Consider the following 23,530-nt stretch of genomic DNA (forward strand, 5'->3'; position numbering starts at 1 on the left):
TGGGTAGTAATTAATATGAAATTCAAGAAGAAATTTTGAGTTCAAAATGTAGAGTATAGTTAATCTTAAAAATAAAATGATTTAATTACTTTTTAGTTAGTTTTTCGATGTAAATCTGTATTAATCGTATTATCATATAGCGAGCTTCTAAAATTGAACACTAGAAAATAAAAAAAAAAGAAAACATTTGTATTTCATGTTATGAAGTTATTTGACATAACTTAACAATGCATTTAAATTATTTGAGTATTATGGAAATTGGGAAGTCTCTATTCTCATGATATATGGCTAGCAACACCTAATTAAATTAAATGAAAGTCTTCAAATGTCAAAAAAAAAGGGGCCCTTTTTACTGTTTTTTTCTATTTACACACTATAAAGGCACTAAATGTGTGAAAAAGACCAATGAACAACACACACATGTATGAGTCACACATTTGATATATCTATATCCTTCCTTTCATTTTCATAAATAGTAACAGAGTCAAAAATTTTATTAAAAAATCTCAAAAGTCTAAAGTAAATACAGGAGGAAGTCAACGAGATTTGACAATAAAAAAGTAATTTTTGATCTTCTATATGTAGTAGTATCATTTTTTGACTCCACTTATACATGATAAAATGTTGATTAAGAGTTCGACTAAGTTCAATTAAATATAATTAAGTTAATTTCTTTATTTGTATTAAATATTTATTTATATATATATAAATAAAACAATCTAACTTAAAAGATCCGCTTAATAACACCTAATATATATCATTACACTAAAATTTATAATTTATAATAAAGTTTAAATTTTAATTCCGACTCTACTTAAAACATCCTTGTTTACTACTCATTTTCCATCATCAAAAGTCTTACCCCCAACCCCATCTATCCCTCTTGATCAATTTTCACATTCTTCAACATAGTTTATTTTGTTACACCACGTGTAACTCACACATTGGATGAAACAACCAATTTTTAAAGAAAATTTTCTGAACTTGTAATGTACTTTAACTAATCAAAGAGCTCAAACTTCAAAGAAGATGTTGTTAACAAGTACAAATAATTAAAATTTTCCAAGGAAGGTTTATGTTTGTGTCAGAGCTCAAAAGTATACCTTTTCACTTTTGGAATATATGTACATTATAATGATAAGGTTAAAAGTATATGAAATTCTTGTGGGGATCATATGCATATACTTAGATTTGTTAAGTGACACCAGCAAAACAACATTAAATTAGCATTTGTGGGGGCTTTCTATATATGTTGCTTCTTGCTTTTTTCTACCAATATTGTCCAAATGAAACAACTAGAGGAGTTCAACTTCATGTACCTAAAAAAGTTGTTAGTAGTAAAAGGTATACATGACCTAATTTGTGAGTGTATGATTTGGTAAAATTACAGTAAAATAATAAGTACTCATTCAGAGTTTTTAGGTTTATATATTAGGTATTTTAAAGTCATTTTTTCTTCGGAAGTAGCCCTCCCCTTGTTTTTCTGCCAATGTGAGACTTCTCATCGATCTCTTGATGTACTTTAGGTGAGAATTTTTCTTTTTATAAATTTTCCCACCATGGCTCGTATGATGTATTGTCAAAATTAACTATAAATTTTTGGTGTTAAGTAGCTAGCCCATAATAAGCAAGATATTATATGTATAATGCATTGTTAGATAATACTCGCTCTATCCAGTATTGTTTGTCATGGTTTCTATTTTTAGAGTCAAACTTTAAAAACTTTGACTAACAGTTTAAGATGTATTTTTCATCATATTAATATGAAAAAATTGTAATTTATAGTATTTTTCATATAGTTTTAGAATATCTAATTTTTTTTTTGTTTAAAATATAGAATTAATATGATCTAATTTACCTTTGAAAATTAGTCAAATTGACTTTCGATAAGCGCAACATGATAAATATTTCTGAACGGAGGAAGTATTAGCTAAAGAATTTTATTGTTTAACGACAAGAATGATTGGTCACCTTTTCTTTTTTCTTTTTGTGAATTTAATTAATCACATAATCAATAATTTAGAATCATAAGACAACATATACAATTATTATTCACATGTAAATGCCAATAATTTCCAAGCAAATAGTTGTTGATTGAACTTTCTAGTACTTGAGTCTTTTGCTGACCTTGTTTGGGGCTGCTAATTTGTCACATCCATGAATAATTAGAAGCAAAATTTGTGTGGATTCACTTGATTAATTAATTAATTAATTAATAGATTATAGAGAATATTTTAGGTTAATTATTGATTAGGGGAAAAAGTGAACATTAGCTATTAGGTATATATGGTGGAATATAATGCAAGGAAAATGATGTCCCAAATTGACCACATGGATGGTTGCTTAAAATAGTTTTCTTCTTTTTCATCATTAATAATAACATGTCATAATAATGTGTAGAAAAATAAATTAAAATATCAAGACTAAAATTTATATCATAAAGACTCTTATATTATTCTCTCTGATCAATTATATTTGTCAATTTAATTCATGATTCATTCATTAATTCTTATCATATAAATTTTGGACTCGTGGCCTATACATGAACCTTCTAAAGGGTAGGGGCCTTGATGCACCATTTTCCCACTTGGTCGGCTACATTATTTTGACTATACATACTTTTTTCGACGTAGATTCAGAATTTAAAATTTATAAATATTTTATGTTAATATTAGAATAATAATTTAAATATAATTAATATCTAATAATTTTTTAGATAAATATAACTTATGTGAATATAATAAATATACGAAAACTGTAATCGAACCTCTAGATCCGTCCTTGTTAACATCATTGTCACCCTTAGCTAGGCTGTTACCATCCTCACTATTCATATTAAATATGAAAACATCCCTTCATGCAAATTAAAAGAGCATGTTATTATTTTTAGAGATTATTAAGTAATGACGTTACTAAACAATGTCACTAATCAAAATAGAGACATTTAGTTCAGATATTAGCTTCGTGATAATGATTAACCACCCGTTTAATATAATCTCTTATAATTATTATGGTTAGGACTTTGGAGAGCGTAATTATACGTAATATACTATTGATTCTTTGGATACTAATTAAATTAATTTACTTTTTTAGAACTATAATCAAAATTTTCCATGTTAATTGATCTTGACGTGTCTTTTAATTTATATCATTATAAATTTAACTTCAATTTACATATTTTGCCTCCAAACTTTTCGAAGAAGAAAAAAATGTACTTGCATTGAACCAAAATGTAAAAAGAAGGAATGACTTGAAAAAAAATCTTGTATTTTGACTCTATTTGTATGTAATTTTTTTATATTTATGATTTTGTCGACTAAATTCATAAATTTAGTGAAACACAATAATTTAAACATTGGCAAAATTTTAAATATAAAAATTCAACTTATAAATGAAATCAAATATAAAAAATCTCTCAGATTATTTTGTTGTTAAAAAAATGACATAAAGTAATTATCACGTTATTTTAATTCTAAAATTATAGCTTCAAGTCGACAAATAAGGTGTGAGCTTTAGAAAAGATAAAAATAACAACAATTATAATAATATTTCATATGAAATATTTAACACTTTAAAATATTTTAAAAACTTATTTTGAAACGGAGAGAATAAATACGTAAATATTCAAAGAACCAACCGTTGTCGGCGGGCTTGGGTGGGAAATTTATTTGCCCCATAATAATAGCAAAAGTGGACCCTATTACGATATAAACGTGTCATTTACGCCATAATTATTTCTTGTAAATTATTTTTAAAACATTTGTTACTAATCATTTTCACAAGTTAAACAAGGGTTTTGAGAAAAAGAGAGATGAAACTGTTTTTTTCATAAAAAATGATAAAATTGTTATTATGTGAGTTAAAATTTAAAATTTTAAACCTTTTTTAGTTATAAAAATAACTTTTTGTAGAAATATAAAATATAAATTTTGACAAACTCTCATGAAGATTTTTAGTTATAAAAATAACTTTTCGTAGAAACATAAAATATAAATTTTTGTACTCTCGTGAATTCTACGTAGAGTAAAAATATAGAATTATTTATTTATATTTCTAAAAATTACTATACATATACTCTTTATAACTAAACAACTATATGTAATTCTTCTTGAACAACTTTAATTAGTAACAACTATCAATTATGTAACTACACTTCAACTGAGTAAACTTACTCATCTTTTTTTCGTAACGACTGACGAAACGATTAAAATTCTTCTATTCAACTATAAAATTAAATTTTTATTTAAAAATTGAACACATAAAAAGATAAAAAGAGTTTATCACGCATATGTATATTCATAAAGTTTATAATTTTAACTTGTATATCAATAGTTATTCCTTTCTAACCATTTATCTTAATCAGTAATTTCAAACAAATAGATATATCGTGAGATGAAGAGTTTTTTGACATTATAATTTATTTTACGATATATTTATACGATGCGAATTTAAATTTAATCGAGTTGTTAAATTTTGCAAATTTTTTTTTTTGAAGGATGTGACGCTCACTTTATTACTCTATATAGATAAACCAATCCCCATAACCACTCACTTCCCTTTTATTCCACACTAGTACTATCACTATCCACATCTTCAGCTCCACCACTACTTTGCCGATCACCGGAGCTACCGCCGGAGTAAACACCACCATGTCAGTCAAGGAGTGCACTCACCACAAAGACAAAAAACGAAAACTCGTCCGACGACTCTTCGCCGGAATCCTAATTTTCCTCTTCGTCGTCCTCTTAACCATCTTACTAGTCTGGGCAATTCTACAACCGAAAAAACCCAGATTCATTCTCCAAGACGCTACGATCTTCAATTTCAACGTCTCTGCTCCCAATATCTTCTCCACATCAATTCAAGTCACTATATTTGCCCGGAACCCTAACGATAAAATCGGGGTTTACTACGATAAGATGAAAACATACGCAAACTATCACAATCAACAAATTACATATTATACCCAAATTCCTTCAGTTTATCAAGGTCATAAAGACGTTAACATATGGTCGCCGTTCGTTTTCAGTAACAATGTTCCGATTTCACCTTATAATGGACCAGATCTGAAGGAAGACCAGCAAAACGGCGGCGTTTGGCTCGATTTCAAAATTGACGGCCGTGTGAAATGGAGAGTTGGAACGATTACGACTGGGCATTATCACTTACATGTTACGTGTACGGCGTATGTTCCGTTCGGAAATCATCCCGGCGACGGCGGAATTATCGTCGGAAATAACGCCGTGAAATATCAACTTGCTCGGAGCTGTGATGTGAGTGTTTAGTGATTTGGAGAAGAAGATGAAGCAGAGGCGTTTATTGCCATTGGAAGTATTTATATTTTTCTTTTTAATTACTTTTTCTTTTTTGGACCAACTTTTATTTTCTATTTTTTTTTAATTTTCTGCTATTTACAATTTTAATATTTTTGGTCCTATAAAGTTGAATGAACTGTACATTTTTTCTGTTAAAGAATAATATTGGAAAACTTATATTATAAATAAATTACAAATAATCGTCTTTCTTATTTCATGAACGATACGAGGGTTCAAATCTTGGAAACAGATTTTGCAGAAATATAAAGCATGTCTTCTGAGTCATTGTGCTTTGGACTCTTCTCCGAATTTTATACATAGAAAGAGTATTAGTGCATCAAACTAATCTTTCATTTTAGTTAAATAAATAATGGAAAAAAAGAATTTGCCAAAAAATTTGGCTAGATTGATATTTTATCTTTTTAATATTTTTATTCTATTAACATTTTAATTAAAAAATAAAAAAAGATGAATTTATTTTAAAACTAAAACATATAATAATTTTAAAAAATTTTTTGGTCAAATTCTAATCATTTAGCATAATCCATAAATTATTTACTCGTTTTTAGGATTGGTGAAACATTGGATCATGTAAGAAATTATTGGTTCACTCTAATTATTACTTTGAGTAATGATTACTTTTTGAGTTATTCGAGCCTTCAATATAAAATTATTATGATCTATTTTTTATATAAGTTTCCTTATTTAAAGTTAAAATGAATTCTACTATAAATATAATAGATCGAGTTAAAACTAAAAGAAAGTTAATTCTTTATGTGAAAAAGGTATTTTTCATGAATATTACATAACATATGGTGATTCTCCTATTGTATTTTTGCCAATTAAAAAAAAGGAGCCTATAAAAGTGAGAGATATTCTCTTCTACTATAAAAAATAATATAATATAAAGTCACAAATAATTAACTCAGATCATGAGAAAATTGTTTTTTTTCTTTCTCATGGTTACTTTGAGGATTTGAAGTTTACTCTTCAATAGTTGTGAGGGGTAGTGAATTTTCGAATTACGCTAACGTGAAATATTTTATGTATTAAATTATCGATTTTTTCATTTTTTTATATTTAAAGTTAGGTAAAATGGTACATGTGCCCTGTTTTGATTAACCTAGGAATATATAGAAGGGGGCAACCCATGTGATATATAATTTAATTTTAATGTAATGCTTGATTTAGGCTGTTTACCAAACAATAACTTGTTTCATACGTCTCTCTTCACTACCATAATTTCAATGTGCGATGACACTTTTTAGGGATCGTATTTAACGTATCGATAAATTCAGATTTTATCGATTATAAAAATTGTATTTTGGTACATTTGCATGTTATACATTCTGAATCTGCTACAAGTTATGTGTACTAACTGGAGTAGGGGTCATGATAATTATTGTATTTTATTTAATTATTATTTAATCATGAAAATTTTAAGATCGAATATACGTGAACTATTTTTATAAGAATTTTTTTTTCTGTTTTAATTAAATAGGAGCTATAGTTTCATACTTTTGACACTTTATGAAAGTGCTTAGGAGTAGGTGGGTTAATTATTAGTAAATTGTTAGTAGAGTATTAGTGGGAAAGTGTGTTTAGTAATTTATTATTAAGAAAATTGAGTATCAAATAGATAAGATTTATGAGGCTTTATGTCATTGGACAACAATGAAAGAGACTTAAGCATAAAGTGTTGATATATTCAAACTTTTTTGTGAATAAGAAAATATATAACATTACTATCAAACTTTTTTAAAATATAAATTTATATTTTTATTAAAATATTACGATAGTGAAAAAATGACTATTATAAAGAGATCTGATTAACCGTCGATAGGACAATATACTTTACGTGTAAGAAAGAGATGTGACTAAAATAGAAGAATGGGTGGATGACCTAATAATATAGAGTATAGTATATGTCCCATATCTAATTAATTTTTATTTGTATTCTATTGTTGTAGTATATGACATCCAATAATATTCTATCTATGGTTGGCCCATTTTGGCTTTAATGGTCGTTGTTTTCATGGTCCAAAATTACAACAAACTAAATCCATAAAAGTCCAAAATGGACAAGTGGCACATGAACTCAAATAGTTGGAATGATAGGGATATAGTTAAAGAGTGAGTTCATAATTCAATTATTGGTATTTTCTTAGTTAAAGAGGTGAATTCAGAATTTTAATTATCGAGAAATTTTTAGATTAGAATTTTATAGAACAAAATCATGAGACATGAGGCTCAAATGACTTTGAGGTAGCTAGGCCGAATGAAGGGGGGCTAAAACGAATAATGCGTTAACCGTTGAGTTTGAGTGATGACATTAAAATTCGTAAGATTTGAATTATATAAAATAATAATAATATGGAGTCTATGTTCTCATCATACTATCACAAACTCATATAATGTCTCCTCATCATACTATCACCACTCATTTTCATTCATTGAACTTAGCATCGTTATATGGAGTTCATGACTATGCAAGGAAATTACAAAAGAAATATTTAATTTTGGCATAATATTTGGTTAGATTCTTAAACTCGTCGGGCTATTTTATTCAGATACTCAAACTAAATCATATTCTAATTGAACATCTCAACTCTTTAGACTATCTCGATTCACATTTTGTCTGTATTTTCGTTTGTCTTTTTGGTAATTAAGTTAACCACATAGAATATGTCATCTCCATTAATTATACGCATCATCTCAAAATATGTGTGGGTTTTATGACTTAATGAGGTGAATGATTTAATTAAGGAAGCTTGCATATTTTATGTGATTAACATTATACCGAGAGATAAAGATATTCAATTGAAACAACGCGTAGTTTGAGTTTTAATATAATGTGTTGGTAATAGTTGGGCCGGTTGAACAGAGAAATGGCCCTATGTTAAGAAGACTCAATCTAGCCCAATACCATTCAGGCTGGTCAAAAGAGATACACGAAAGAAAGGGAAAATTAAATAAATTAATATATTTTAAAAAATAATTACTAATTTTAGTGATATTTTTTATTTATTATTATTTATAGCAATATTGTGATAAATCTGTAATATATAATAAAAGTGAATGATGTATGCAATATATTTGAATTATAATTGTTTTTGAAATATATTATGTTTGTTTGGTAAAAAATTGTCAAATTGAATTATAAGTGTATCAAAATGTATGATAATGTATTATAATAAATTTGTTCTTTGTAATATGTATTAAACTTATATTATAAATGAATTAAAAGTGGTCAAGTGAAAAAAAAATATTATTGCTATAATAATGTACTAACATATAACAATATATCAAAGTGTCATTTGAATCTTATCGTCTTAAACATGTCAGGTGATATACTAGAATTAATTATTTTTTTAACCTTCTAATTACCAATTAACAAAGTGGATTTATTATAATCAACTTCCAAACTAATAAACAAACAAACAAAATACATCCTCATAATAATTAACAAAGAAAATCAGCATAAATAAACGTAAATCATCATTTATTAACAACCATAGTATAATCCAAATAACAAAAAGGAGACAAATCTCCTAATCAAGAAAATATACTAATGAAAGAAAAAGGATAATAAATAAGAAAATGATTTAAAAATAAATAAATCTACCAATCAAGATGGCACCTAGTTTCCTCAAAATTAACAGATCTGCCATTGGCCTCCAAAGGTACCTTAAAATCACACTCAATTTTGGGCTTAATTTTGTGAGTTTTAATCCAACCAATCTTTAGCCTAATACGCATATAAAGCTTCATTTCCATCTCATAAATCCCTAAATTCTTCTCATTATTATAATTTGTTTTCTCTCTATCTCCCAATAAAACCAAATTTTGTCCTTTAAATACCGGATTCAAATAACTCGTGTTTTTATGACCTTGATAAAATCGTTCCAAATTTTGACTAGCAAATCTCTGACCTTGATACATACCTCTTGCTTCTATCGAATCGTAGTAAATCCCGATTCGTTTATTAGGGTTCCTAATAGTCATGTTGAGGGCTAGATCATAGTAGAGTGTGTTGTTTGTAGTGGAATAATCGAATTGTGTCAACGTAGCATCAGTCACGTAGAATTTAACCTTGTTAGGACGTAGGACTAGCCATAGGACTAATGCAATGACTCCGAGGATGATGAGGATGGTGAAGATTACTTGGAAAATGCAGTTGCATAAGCAACCGAAGAGGCAGCTGCAAGGGTTGCAGCTGCTTCCCCGTCCATGTCTGTGGTAGGATTTGGACGGGGGCGGAATGGACGGGCCATAATAGGCTCCGTTCAAGTTGGACATAACTTATAACCAAAAAAAAGAAAAAGTCAAAATTAAGTACGTATTAACTTCTTTTTTTAATCTATTTGTTGCTTTGAGAATGATATAACTTTTGGTGAGTAGAGATGAATATATATAGGTGTTTGTTGATTAAACTTTGGTTAATTTGTTAGATATTATTTTTTGTGTAGAATGGAAAATATTGAATTGGTAAGCAAATGGGAATTTAATTGAATAGTAGAAAACTTTAATGGAAAATATTGTTTATTTGAAAGACACGGTTTCTCTTGACATTGTCTTTCTTAGATATTTCCAATTAAGATATAGTTTATTGACTTGAATTTTAGTCAAGATTTTTTTTTATTTTTTTCAAGTATCTTCTACATATACATATGATGTTTAATTAGTTAAGAAGATGATAATATGAATAGGATATTATGAGAAGAGTAAAATGGTATATATAATTAAAATATTTATATTGTGATAGGGACGTTGGAACATTCTTCCTTTTTGTCTATTTTTTCAAGTAGAAGGAAGAATCAACATCACATAGTTCATTAGGGTATTCATAACAACGATATCGTATATGATATATTCAGTCTGATTCCATAAATGAAGTCTGAATAAAATATATTCAATTCTTATCTTTAGTAGAGATATATCTTTCGATAAATCTCATTAGGATATTCATTTGATTTACTTTAGTTAATCGTCATTATATATAATTAAATTTGTATAAATAAGGTTCTCTTCATGTGATTTATAGATCACAAATTCGAGTTATGAAAACAATCACTATAATTACATTTCTTGAGGTGCGATCCTTTTCCTCATCCTGCGTGAACACATAATGCATTTCCAATTAGGTTTTAATTATAATGAACTTGCATTTTTTTCTATTGTGTTTTCTTATTTCACAACCTAACCACTCGGATTTAATATAAAATATATTTCAAACAATATAGTCAAAATCAAATACTCCATGTAGATATCATATATATGTTGATTAGGTAATGAAAAGTCTCATTTTATGACTAAATATATATAGATGTTGAAATTTGTATACATGGTATTTTAAGGGTCGCTGTTATTTTTTTTAAAAAAATTGTCACGCGTAAATAAAAGATTTGTTTCATATTTGTATGTTGTTGAATTTTAGTTCTATGTCTAAATAAAAATGAAAAAACAAAAAGAGTGGAAACTTCTATGAAAACAATTTCAAATGAAAATGATATGTTTGATGTTATTTGAATTTTTAAAGCTGTTTAGTAAGACACGTGGTTTGTCTGATAATGACAATAAGAAAGTCATAATTTGAAGCTTAAAAAATTAATTAACCATATCGATAATTTTTAGATGATAGTGTATTTTATTTGAATAACTGAATATATCATAAAGTATTTTTACTAGATATTAACAGTCAATTTTGAAATGCTTTGAATATGTTTTTAAATACTTATTACGTAGATAAGCTAAATATTTAAAATATATTATTTTTCCTGTTTATATATTAGATTCAATTAATCGTAAAACCTTAAGCATATATGTATCTTAAGTGAAAAAAATGTAATTGAGGATAATGTATTATTATATCATTTATATGGTTAATTAATCTATGTAATAAGAAATAATAAAATTAGATTAGTTAATTGAACTTGAAACATCAATATTAGCTCATCGAAAAATCTTCATTCTTTCTGACTTTATTCCTTATATTAAACATTCTTTCGATGATTAGACATTTTATTATCTTATTTATCTCATATTTCTAAGCTTAAATCTCTTACCATTTTTAGCAAATAATAAATTAAATACTACGTACTTAGTAAGCAAGCCTTCCGTGCTTGAATATTCTTAAGACTCGTTCATTTCAAAGTCATCCGTCAAAAGTCAATCTAAATTGGTTTTATGTTTATTTTTAGTTATTGTTTATATTCGTATTGAAGTTTGACTAAATTTAAAATTTCATCGTAAAGTTTCACACTTTTTTTGACGAAGATGACTCTGTATTAAAAAAATCTGAAATCTCTGATTAAGAATGAGTAGCGTTTATATATGTGAAATCTTGCCAAGAAGCAACCGCGTCATTTCAAAGAACATAAAAACACGGCAATTTATGCAAAATCAATCCACTTTTGCTTACCAATTCAACATATTTTACCTACTCAAATAATATACACATTAAATCATACACTATACAAACACCTATAAATATTTATCCATTACTCACCATACCATCATAACTCTCATCTATATATTTTTTTCATCTTATATTACACCAAAGCAACAAATACAAAAAAAAGTTATACGTACTTAATTTTGACTTTTTTTTTTTGGTTATAAGCTATGTCCAACTTGAACGGAGCCTATTATGGCCCGTCCATTCCGCCCCCGTCCAAATCCTACCATCGACATGGACGGGGAAGCAGCTGCAACCCTTGCAGCTGCCTCTTCGGTTGCTTATGCAACTGCATTTTCCGAGTAATCTTCACCGTCCTCATCGTCCTTGGAGTCATTGCATTAGTCCTATGGCTAGTCCTACGTCCTAACAAGGTCAAATTCTACGTGACTGATGCTACGTTGACACAATTCGATTATTCCACTACAAACAACACACTCTACTATGATCTAGCCCTCAACATGACTATTAGGAACCCTAATAAACGAATTGGGATTTACTATGATTCGATAGAAGCAAGAGGTATGTATCAAGGTCAGAGATTTGCTAGTCAAAATTTGGAACGATTTTATCAAGGTCACAAAAATACTAGCTATTTGAATCCGGTATTTAAAGGACAAAATTTGGTTTTATTGGGAGACAGAGAGAAAACAAATTATAATAATGAGAAGAATTTAGGGATTTATGAGATGGAAATGAAGCTTTACATGCGTATAAGGCTAAAGATTGGTTGGATTAAAACTCACAAAATTAAGCCCAAAATTGAGTGTGATTTTAAGGTACCTTTGGAGGCCAATGGCAGATCTGTTAATTTTGAGGAAACTAGGTGCCATTTTGATTGGTAATTTTTTTTATTTTTTATTTGTGATTTGTTGTATTTCCTATATTTATTGGTTCATATTAGTGTATTTTCTTGATTAGGGGATTTATCTCCTTTTTTGTTATTTGGATATATATTATGGATGTTAATAAATAATGAGTTTGCTTTATTGTTGCTGATTTTCTTTATTCTGGAATTTGGATACTGTAGTTTTTTCTTTATTAAGTTAGTAGTTTGGAAGTTGATTAAAGTTTATTAAAGCCAATTTTTAATTTTGAAGAAAAGGCAAAGTTGACATTTTCCTTTTTCACGCAGAATATAAAGTAAAGGTCAAGAAAAGGCTAAGAAATATACATATTGGTTGCTTTAGAAGTCTTATATTCTCTTTTATATTTAGTTTTTATGTCAAATAGTATTACGTAAATAAAAATGGAGAGAATATACATCCTAACACAAATATTTGTGAAAGTTTTAATTTTTTATTTTTTTTTGGTAACAAATGTGAAAAGATTACCATAACAAACAGAAAAATTACAAGCTAAAGCGCATCCAAGTGTTCCTTAACCACCTTCGATATAAAGGTATATATATATAACTTCACCTCGAGGTTCCAAGTACATATTTGAAAGGCAATATATTTTATTTTTGGTGATTTCTTAATAAAAATTCTGCATCTATCACGATTGTATAATATAGGTTCTAGACTCAACTATATTTACTTGATATATATGAGTTCGAGTCATTTCAAGGTAAATTGTATTACCACTTAACGTCAAGTGCAACTAGCTATCTTTTGAGAAATTAACCATAGACATTTTATTGTAAGATCAATTTATGTTGACATTAAGCTAATTAATGATATTGTTTTTCTTACAAGTGAATAAATGATGGAGACTTGTGAATGTGACTAGCCAATAAACCATTTGCCAAAATGTCTGTCTTGATTGTGAGACAAATTTTTCTACTTCAATAAGACCAGTCATGTGAAATTAACATGTTTTGGCTTCATAATAAATATGAAAAAGAGAATTTGCAAAAGATAATGTTGATGTGATTTGGTTTATTAAAAAGGTTGTGTCGCAATATGTTCCAGAGTAATATGAAAGTCGCGAAAAATGAATTGTGATGGAGTAGTAAGTAGTATAGGAAGTCGCGTTTGTTAAGAAATATTTCATCCGAAAGATATTTTTGGTGCAAATTCAAATTTAGTCGATGGAAAAATTACTTAATTTCACTTGAGAGGTAAATTACAAATTAGAGTACGAGACATGTAATTTTAGTGATTTTTTTGGTTATTTCTGATGTCCGATATTAATATTGGAGTCTGACTAAATTTGAAATCGCGCCAAGAAGTCCCACTTAAAGGACAAATCGCTTCCTAACAAAGGCGACGCCTCGAAACACAGACTTGCCACTTTATCAAATTATTGGTAGTGAATTTTTTTATTTTATTGATACTTGAAAAGGTAAAACAATAATGTATACTAGTAGCCGAATCAGAATTGTTATTAAGGGGTTTTAATAGTTGTAGTAAAAAATATAATTACGAGGTTAGTATGACTATAACCATGACTTCAAAGAATTTTCACAACACTTTAACTATCAAATTAAATATTTAACTTATATCAAGAGGTGTCAATATTTACATATGTAATTACTAATCAAAATTTAACCTGTAATTTTTCGACGACGAGGTGTCGCTCGATACCTCTTGGGCAGAGGTGGGTACGCCACTTGATGTATACTACTCCCTCTATCCCAATTCAAGTTTTTCAACTCCAAGATTCTACATGACAAGTTTAAGACCGCGAGATTTAAAAGATTATACACATTTTTAATTTAAAATTATAAGATTCAAGATCTTTTTTTTATTTTTAAATTTGTGATCTAATCAGACTAAAACACTTAAATCACAACGAATGGATTTTGAAGATTTTTTCAATGAGAATAGTCTTTGATGATAAATACTACGCGCAATCTTCGTTGCTACGATGTGTTTCAATGTCTAAGAAGGCGTTTTTGAAAATGTCAAACGACCTTTTTTTACCATTTAATTATTATATAAATCATTTTTGCTTACCAATATTTTATAATTCCAATCTAACACAAAAACATATTTTTGCTTCAATATATAATATACTTTAAAATAAACACAATTTTAACATTTTACTACGATTTTCCCCTAAACATGACTACCAATAAGCCATGTTGAGATTTGCTACGTTTCAATCAAAACAAGAGATAATATGTATGGAGGTGAGAGATTTTCTACTCACAAAAATACTAGCAATTTGCATTCGGTCTTTAAAGAACACGGTTTTGTTCTATTGAAAGATAAAGAAAAATTGAATTACGATAATGAGAAGAATTCGTAAATTTATGAGATAGAAGTGAAACTTTATTAAATACGTAAAAGACTAGAGTCTGGCTGGACCAAAAGGGAATATTTCCTATATATACGAAATTAGACTCATATTTATAAATAATTAATTGTAAACTCAATTATTGTAATAATATTAACTTGTACATTTGTTGTAAAAAAACATAAATATAGATAAGAGTAACATTTTTCCTTTTCATAAAGAATACGAAAATAGAGTTTGGTAGGATAATGTTGTTGTGTTATGGCATATTTTGAAGAGTGGAGCAAAAATAGATAGCACAGCTGCCCAACAAAAGTTGTCTCAAAACATCTAAGTTATGTGAAAAATAATGTTCTATTTGAGATTCCAATTTAGTCACAAGTCCCATACGTACTCATGAGCAATAGGTGTATAATTGTGGAATTGAAATTCTAACTTATGTCTATCTTCAACGTTTTAAAACGAGTTACAAGAGTTCTCTTGAGAAAAATAGGAGCCATAGTAGTTTTATAGATTTTGAATACATTACTGAACTTTTTAATACATCACTGGACAATTTGATACATAGGTGAGAGATGTATCTGAAAGGGAAGGATGTATCATAGAGTGGATAGGACATCTAGATAGGATTTTCAGATACACCAGCAGACATCCCGATGCATAGGTGAGAGATGTACCAGAGATGAGAAGGATGTATTCGAAAGGGTATAGGAATGTACCAGCGAGAAAAATATGATTTATCCGAGAAGGAATTTTTTAAATATTTTTAAATGACACGAAAAATTTAAGAGATTATGATTAAATAAAATATATATTTAAATAATTTTTCCATAATATAATACAAAGACCCAACACCAAATAAACATCAAGAATCGATATATGTCCGACTTTGATATCACTATACTTATACAAGAAAATAAATCTCATATCTAATTTAATCTCGAAAACTAACTTGTGGGGTCATGTAAATCACCCAAAAATCATAAAAGTTTGATCAAGTACCCATCTTTAGCCTATATTATTAAAGTCTTGACTATATACCAAGTCAATGACTTATAATCTTGATATACATACATTTGTTAGGCACAATTTCTAAGAAGCTACCAATAAATAAACTAGCGCGTCCTTCAAACTCCAAAACACGTCCTTTTTCTTCTATTTATAAAAAACTCAAAACAAAGAAAACACACACCCTACCAAAATACAAATAATTCATCTTCATCCACTAAAATATCATCTTCATCAACACACACAAAAAAAAACTATAACATATCTCTTATATTTCTCGTTTAAGTTATGGCACCAGAACCTAACTTAAACGGAGCCTATTATGGCCCCTCAATTCCACCACCACCACCAACCAAAACCTACCACCGTAGTCGCGGTGGTGGTAGTTGTTGCAACCCATGTAGTTGTCTCTTCAATTGTCTATGCACTTGCATTTGCCAAATAATCTTCACTCTTCTCATCATCATTGGAGTCATTGTGTTAGTCCTTTGGCTAGTCCTACGTCCTAACAAGGTCAAATTCTACGTGACTGATGCCACGTTGACACAATTCGATTATTCCACTACAAACAACACACTCTACTATGATCTAGCCCTCAACATGACTATAAGGAACCCTAACAAGCGCGTTGGGATTTACTACGATTCGGTAGAAGCAAGAGCTATATATGGTGGTCAGAGGTTTGCTAGTCAGAATGTGGAACCGTTTTATCAAGGTCACAAAAATACTAGCATTTTGCATCCGGTGTTTAAAGGACAAGGTTTGGTTTTATTGGGAGATAGAGAGAAATCAAATTATATTAATGAGAAGAATTTAGGGGTTTATGAGATTGAAGTGAAGCTTAATATGCGTATTAGGCTAAAGATTGGTTGGATTAAAACTCATAAAATTAAGCCTAAAATTGAATGTGATTTTAAGGTACCTTTGGAGTCTAATGGTAGATCTGGTAATTTTGAAGAAACTAGATGTCATCTTGATTGGTAGGTAATATATTTTTTTATTTGAGTACTATTATTTTATTTTATTTTATTTTATCTCTTTGTTTTTTTCCATTTGGGCTTTAGCATTCATGGACATATATGTATCATTGTTGTGAAATAAATAATGTACATTTTTCTTCTTTAATTTCATTATTGGTATGGTTCTTGCTTTTGTTATTTCAATTTGGGTGTTGATTAAAAATTTTTAGGTGGGTCAATGAGATACCTAATCCAAACCTATTACTCCTAATAATTACATTATGTGTGATCATAAATTTCTCATTTTAGGTGAGCTAAAATATCTTTTACGAATCGGCATTCAAAGATATGGCCTAGTAGTCAATGAAGTAGTTGAGAGTCGTGAGGTCTTAAGTTCAAATTTTAATGGTAATAAAAAACACTAGATGATTTTTTTCCATCTGACATAGTCTTGATGAACAGACACCACGATTATTTAAAAAACGAATAGATAAGTTTGAAAAGAAAATACAGAATAACGATCCATTAATAATTGCACGTAGACGCCCTCTCATTTTATAAAAACTACACTTGCACCCCTTTATTTGACAAAACGTGTTACATATTAGTCCTTTTCGATTTACCAACTACTATTTCTCAATAAGTAATTACGTAGCAAAGAGGTATCTCTTAATGTCAATTTCATTATATCGTTATGTTAGTAGCTTCCAAATAAAAGAAGGCATAAGGCATTTTAGTATAGAAATCAATGACGTTACGTTACTTGATATATTCCATGAGGTTCTAATAGATAAGTAATAAAAACAGAATTTTACTTGACGGATGATATACAAATCATTTTTTCTGGACTATCAATATCAACTCAATTCGTATTAAAGTAATGAAATATTAAACTAGTAATTCTTTAAGGACAGGCGAAATGGGGAAGGAATAACTGTTGGGTATGTAGCAAGAATCGATGGGAAATAGAGGCGAAATGGGGAAGGAATAACTGTTGGGTATGTAGCAAGAATTGATGGGAAATAGAGGGAAGGAGAGGAATTTGAAAAGTTTAGAACTTGAAAGGTTGGGAACTTGAAAAGCCCTCTAATGTTTTAATGAAAAAGGCAATAGTCCATCATCGGTAATGGAAATGAAAATAGGAGAGTTTAAATAAATAAACACTCCTATTTATTGTTAAAAGGGTTAGAAAGAGGGACCCCCCTCGCGCCGTCGTCGTCGCTCGCTTTGGCTTTGGCTTTGGCAAATGATTGATCGAGAGATTAATTAATTAAATGGCCAAAAATTATTTTTCAATTAATTAGTTGATAACAGAAGTTAACCGAAATGTTTTCAACTTTTTAGTTAACCCGACCCGACTCGGATCCGCGCGCGTGACCCGTTTTAAATTCTGTTATATTCAAAAAAAAAAAAACAATTCCCGCCATGACTATTCTGAAAGGTTGCAACTTTCAGGAACAGTCAATACCATTTGAAAGTTTGCAACCTTTCATTAATGGTCGTGTCAATTCTGAAAGGGTTGCAACCTTTCAGAATTTATTCTTCTTGCCTATAAATACCATTCAGTCTTCAGAATATTTCCTAACGAATTGTCTGATCTTCCTTCTTCTTAAAAACACTATTTCTTCGTGTACTTTCCTGCTGTAGATTGATTTGCTGACAGTAGAGTTTTTGGTATCTATACTCTACTGATTAAGATCATTTTACCCTGGGAGGTTATATTCCAAATCAAACCTCGGATACTAGAGGGGAATAATTTCCTTAAGGGGACATTGTGAATTCAGTGGACTTGATTTTCTTCCTAAATTATTCTAAAAGAGTATTACAAATTCTGGTAAGTTTTTACAAATTCAATTATTTTTTACAAATAAATTTCTGTTTATCTTACTTACTGGTTATAAAAATCTCAGTTACTTCGTGTTTCTGAATGATTTATTACAACCAGTAATTTCTGATTTTTATAACACAGATTGGCAACAATAACATATATAGTGGAGAATCGAACCCTTAATAATAAAGTAAATATTATGATACTCAATCAATTAAGCTGCTAAAATTCTTCTCGCATTTATAATGTTTGACAAAGATTCATTAGGACGAGGCAAGGCCCATGTGTAACGAGTTTTTTTCACTTTAAAATAAACACGAAAAGAGAAATTGCTAGGACACATTATATGTGTTCTATTATTGTGAAATTAGGTGCCCCCATGTGTTGCTCCAAAGAGCATTCGTACCACGTAGAGGTATCAAATAAGCGGGTTAGACAGAATTTAGGCGAATTAAATTGGGCTGAGTTAATAAATGAACTGTTTATTGACCCGTATAAAAGCAATTCGGGCTGCGATATACTAAAATGCTAGTCATAACTTAATCCACACAAATATTAGTAAGCTTTAATTGCTTAATTTGTTATTTTATAAAAAAAAAATTAAGTATGATTTATTTCATCAGTTAGTTATTCTAAGAATATGAGTAGCAGGCCAGCCCAATAAGAATAATTCGTGAACTTTGTTGGGCTTAGTAAGCACTGTTAATAGGATTGTATTGGGCTCAATTGTTAAGTCCATTAGTGTTGCAAGTCACCAAATTGGGTTCATTAGTCTTTAATTTATGCAACAATTATTTTTTTTTTTAAAAAAAAAAACTAACTCCGAATCCCGCACTATAGGATCCATTTGAGGATGACGCTCACTAACAGGATTTTCTCCATATCCAGAGTTCGAATCCGAAATCTCTAGTTAAGGGTCAAACATTCTCACCACTGCGCCACAATCTATATTGGTAAAGTGACTCTTCACTAAAAAGTTAATGGAAGGAATTTTGAAAAGGTTCCTAAAAGTTAAAAGGTGAGCAACTTCCTTAAATTATATGAAGTTAAGATATACATTTTTAAAGAAAGAAAAAGGAGAAAGATTTTGCCTATATAATGATGATGTCTTATATTCCATCAAGGCTTCACATCGAAGTTTCAATAGACAAAATAATTCATCTTTCATTTAAGGAATATATATTTTCAAGGAAATAAAAATTTGATTTGTTTCAATCCCAAAATGGTTCCATTATTTTATGTCCAAAATGCATATTAAGAGGATCAAAACTACCCCTATACCAAAAAAATTATACAAACAAATATCATATGCATATATATATATATATATATATATATATATATATATTCTTGTGACGCTCATGTTGGAGGGTTGGTTGATGAATGAACTGGTAGGTTTTAGGTCGATAAACTTTTGAAAAAGAGATATATATGGAATTTGCAAGCCATATATTTGATAAAAGTTTATATAGTATACGTAGTTTTAAGCTTGATGATAGCATAACCTAAGTGCAAATTTATAAAGCTTTTGGAGCCAGACAAATAATACGTTTCACGAACTTGAGTCGTGACAATTCTGGAGAGTTTTGACCCATGAGTTGCTAGTAGAATTAAGCTTGATGATAGCATAACCTAAGTGCAAATTTATAAAGCTTTTGGAGCCAGACAAATAATACGTTTCACGAACTTGAGTCGTGACAATTCTGGAGAGTTTTGACCCATGAGTTGCTAGTAGTTTTAAGCTTGATGATAGCATAACCTAAGTGCAAATTTATAAAGCTTTTGGAGCCAGACAAATAATACGTTTCACGAACTTGAGTCGTGACAATTCTGGAGAGTTTTGACCCATGAGTTGCTAGTAGAATTAAGCTTGATGATAGCATAACCTAAGTGCAAATTTATAAAGCTTTTGGAGCCAGACAAATAATACGTTTCACGAACTTGAGTCGTGACAATTCTGGAGAGTTTTGACCCATGAGTTGCTAGTAGAATATTGTTCGTTTTGATTCGAAATTATTTTAACTCATGCGAATATATACTACACATGAATCAAATATTTTCCCCATATTCTTACAAGATGGAATATATTCTCTCGATGAGGAATGGATAACTACCCAACTCAAAAAAAAAAAATAGAAAAATAAAAGGAAAACACTATACTATAGTTTTTTCCAAAAATTTGATCATTTAGATTTTTTGTAAAATTAAGTGCATGTTTGACCACAAGCAATTTCCACTTTTTTCAATATTACTTGAATATAGAAAAGTTACAATTAAGTCGAATTATAAAATCACTTGCAAAAATAAAAAAATAATTTCGATTTATATTCAGATTTAAATATCATTTTTAATTTCGAAATCATATATACGCACTAATTTTATCTTTCTAAATTCACAATTTTTATATTCAAACAATCAAAAAAATCGAAAATAATTCTACCTACTAGTGCTTTTCATGTGTCTAAATTTCATTGGGCTAAAACCAAATATGTCTGAAATATCATGTGCTAATTTTTTTTTTTACACTAAAAAGTTCCCTTATGTTGTTCTTTGATAAATATCATTATTATCATATTATTTTTTAATTATTATTATAATTATGATAAGATGATGAAAAGTTGAAAAAAGGTAATGCACTGAAAAGGTACGTAAAAAGGTGCATAAATAAAAGTAGTGTGAGATAAGAAAAGTTTTAAAAAAAGATTACAACTTTTTTTGGTGTTAAAAGGGCTGTCCACTTTCTGCAATATTAATACTTTATTATAAAGAATATTTCAGTCATTTAATGTATATGTAGTTCATGCATGGTGGAGGATCTCACTTTGCTTCTCTACTTTTAATAGATAATCTTAAGATTCCATGTAATCAAATTCTTTCACATCTCAAAAATTTAAGACGGAGCCTGTATTGAAATCCCGATTAAATTTGAATTACATTTTGTAGTTTCATCTAAGAGTGATACTCCCAAACTCGATAACTTTGATAAAGAATGAAACAGTTTGCACGTCTGCACCATAAATCACCTAGCTCTATATTTGTATAGTTTATGCCGACCACTAAACCCCGGGCAACTTTCACAGATAGCAAGTAAAAAATTCATATTTGTATGTTATAGCAAAGTTTGTATAATTGCGCTCCATAGCAAACATAGAAACTGTATAATTCGCTATACATATACAATTGAAGCAAATTGTATAAAACGAAGTGTATAAAACAAGAAAGAGAAAGACACCTGGGCAGAGAATTGTATAAAACGAATTGAATGATTATAAGTGTATAGAACGATTATATACAATTTGAATTTGTATAAAATGATAAAGAGAAAGATAAAAGAGACTTGGAGAGGGTATATACAATTGAATCGAATTGTATAAAATGAGAAAGAGAGAAATTAGATACAATTTGAATTTGTATAAAACGAAAAAGAGAGAAAGGCAAAAGAAACTGGACAGGGGAGTATTTTTATTGCAAAATTATAAGTGTATAGGACGAAAATATATGTACTTGCATGTGTATATACAATTTTCTCACGCTTTATACAAACAGAAACGTAATTTATACATTTCGCTTCTGTTTGTATAAGTGAGAAAGGCGAGGGTTGCGAGCGAGATCTGGAAGAGGAGAGAAAAGGGAACAAAAATATATGTATTTATACAATTTTCTCTGCTTTTATACAAATAGAAACAATTTTTATACACTTGTGTTTGTATAAAAAATGAGGAAGCGAGCGAGAGATTGGAGCGAGAATGAGAGAGTGGCGAGCGAGATTTTTGAAAGAGAGGTGACTGGCAAATTTTGGCAAACGTTTGCTATGGAGCACAATTAAATTAAACCCTAGCTACTCCATTTATTTTAGGTTATTAGTTTGCTATTATATACAATTATCCCTTAACCCCCCCCCCCCTTTTCTATTATACGGATGATATTTATAATAGTATTGTTTGTTCAGATATATTTTAGTTACTATAGGAATATTATATAACATAACATACATATGAAAGTTGATTTCAAAAAAATCTTGATCACAAAACTTTTTATAAATAATATGTGAATAATTTTGAAAGAAATGATCAAATAAATGAAACGACTATATATGAAAAAGAGACTACAAAAATAACAATCCAAACTCTCTAACCCTAATGTACTATTGCTAAAAAAAATTAAAAAATAAATCCCCAATTTATAAAAGTCGAAAACCTTTAATTTTTCTTTTAGAAAAAGTAAAAATAACATACGACCTCCTTTTACTGAAAAGACCTCTATTGGATAGAAAAGTATAGTGGAAAAATACAAAATATTCACTTAATTACATCATGGTGACTATAAAAAATTTAAACTATAAAAAAAATCAGAATAAAATCCTAACACGTAAAAGATATTACTAACTATTATTTTCCATATACTCTTCGATTATTACTTGGTCTAGAGGGAATATTTGGTGTTGCCATTGGCCTAGCAATTGCAAATTTTAATGTTTTCTTGTATAGTATAACTATATCAGAAAATAATTTCACAGCATAATTTGCTATTTCTTCTGTCTCATATTTAACGAAAGCAAAACCTTTATGCTTATTAGTTTCCATGTCATAAGGAATATATAAGTCGATAACATATCCTGCTTGAATTAAAATATCATATAATACGCGATCGTTTACTACTTCATGCAAATTTCCCACGTAAACACTGGAATTAGTCATGATTGGGATCGAAAACTAATTCAATATTTAAAATAAAAGCTTAGCACGAAATAAAGAAAAGTAATTTACACAATATATGGTCG

The 23,530-nt window shown here is 28.9% G+C and overlaps 4 protein-coding genes across 4 annotated transcripts; 3 read left to right on the top strand and 1 right to left on the bottom strand.

The window, feature by feature from the left end:
- The first annotated feature begins 4,472 nt into the window (after window positions 1-4,472).
- On the top strand, window positions 4,473-5,515 carry LOC107002677 (NDR1/HIN1-like protein 1). Its single transcript, XM_015200807.2, has one exon. The coding sequence runs from the start codon at window positions 4,650-4,652 to the stop codon at window positions 5,283-5,285; it is 636 nt and encodes a 211-aa protein (XP_015056293.1). The 5' UTR covers window positions 4,473-4,649; the 3' UTR covers window positions 5,286-5,515.
- Window positions 5,516-8,790: 3,275 nt separating this feature from the next.
- On the bottom strand, window positions 8,791-9,704 carry LOC107001782 (NDR1/HIN1-like protein 3). Its single transcript, XM_015199754.1, has one exon. The coding sequence runs from the start codon at window positions 9,612-9,614 to the stop codon at window positions 8,937-8,939; it is 678 nt and encodes a 225-aa protein (XP_015055240.1). The 5' UTR covers window positions 9,615-9,704; the 3' UTR covers window positions 8,791-8,936.
- A 2,129-nt stretch (window positions 9,705-11,833) lies between these two features.
- Window positions 11,834-12,761, top strand: LOC107001714 (NDR1/HIN1-like protein 3). The gene has a single exon (XM_015199685.2). It carries the CDS (start codon window positions 11,940-11,942, stop codon window positions 12,615-12,617), a length of 678 nt encoding a protein of 225 aa, XP_015055171.1. The 5' UTR covers window positions 11,834-11,939; the 3' UTR covers window positions 12,618-12,761.
- A 3,334-nt stretch (window positions 12,762-16,095) lies between these two features.
- LOC107032342 (NDR1/HIN1-like protein 3) lies at window positions 16,096-17,107 on the top strand. Its single transcript, XM_015233939.2, has one exon. The coding sequence runs from the start codon at window positions 16,252-16,254 to the stop codon at window positions 16,945-16,947; it is 696 nt and encodes a 231-aa protein (XP_015089425.1). The 5' UTR covers window positions 16,096-16,251; the 3' UTR covers window positions 16,948-17,107.
- Window positions 17,108-23,530: the final 6,423 nt, after the last annotated feature.

Source organism: Solanum pennellii, chromosome 10 (assembly GCF_001406875.1).
Source record: "Solanum pennellii chromosome 10, SPENNV200".
NCBI classification, from domain to species: Eukaryota; Viridiplantae; Streptophyta; class Magnoliopsida; order Solanales; family Solanaceae; genus Solanum; species Solanum pennellii.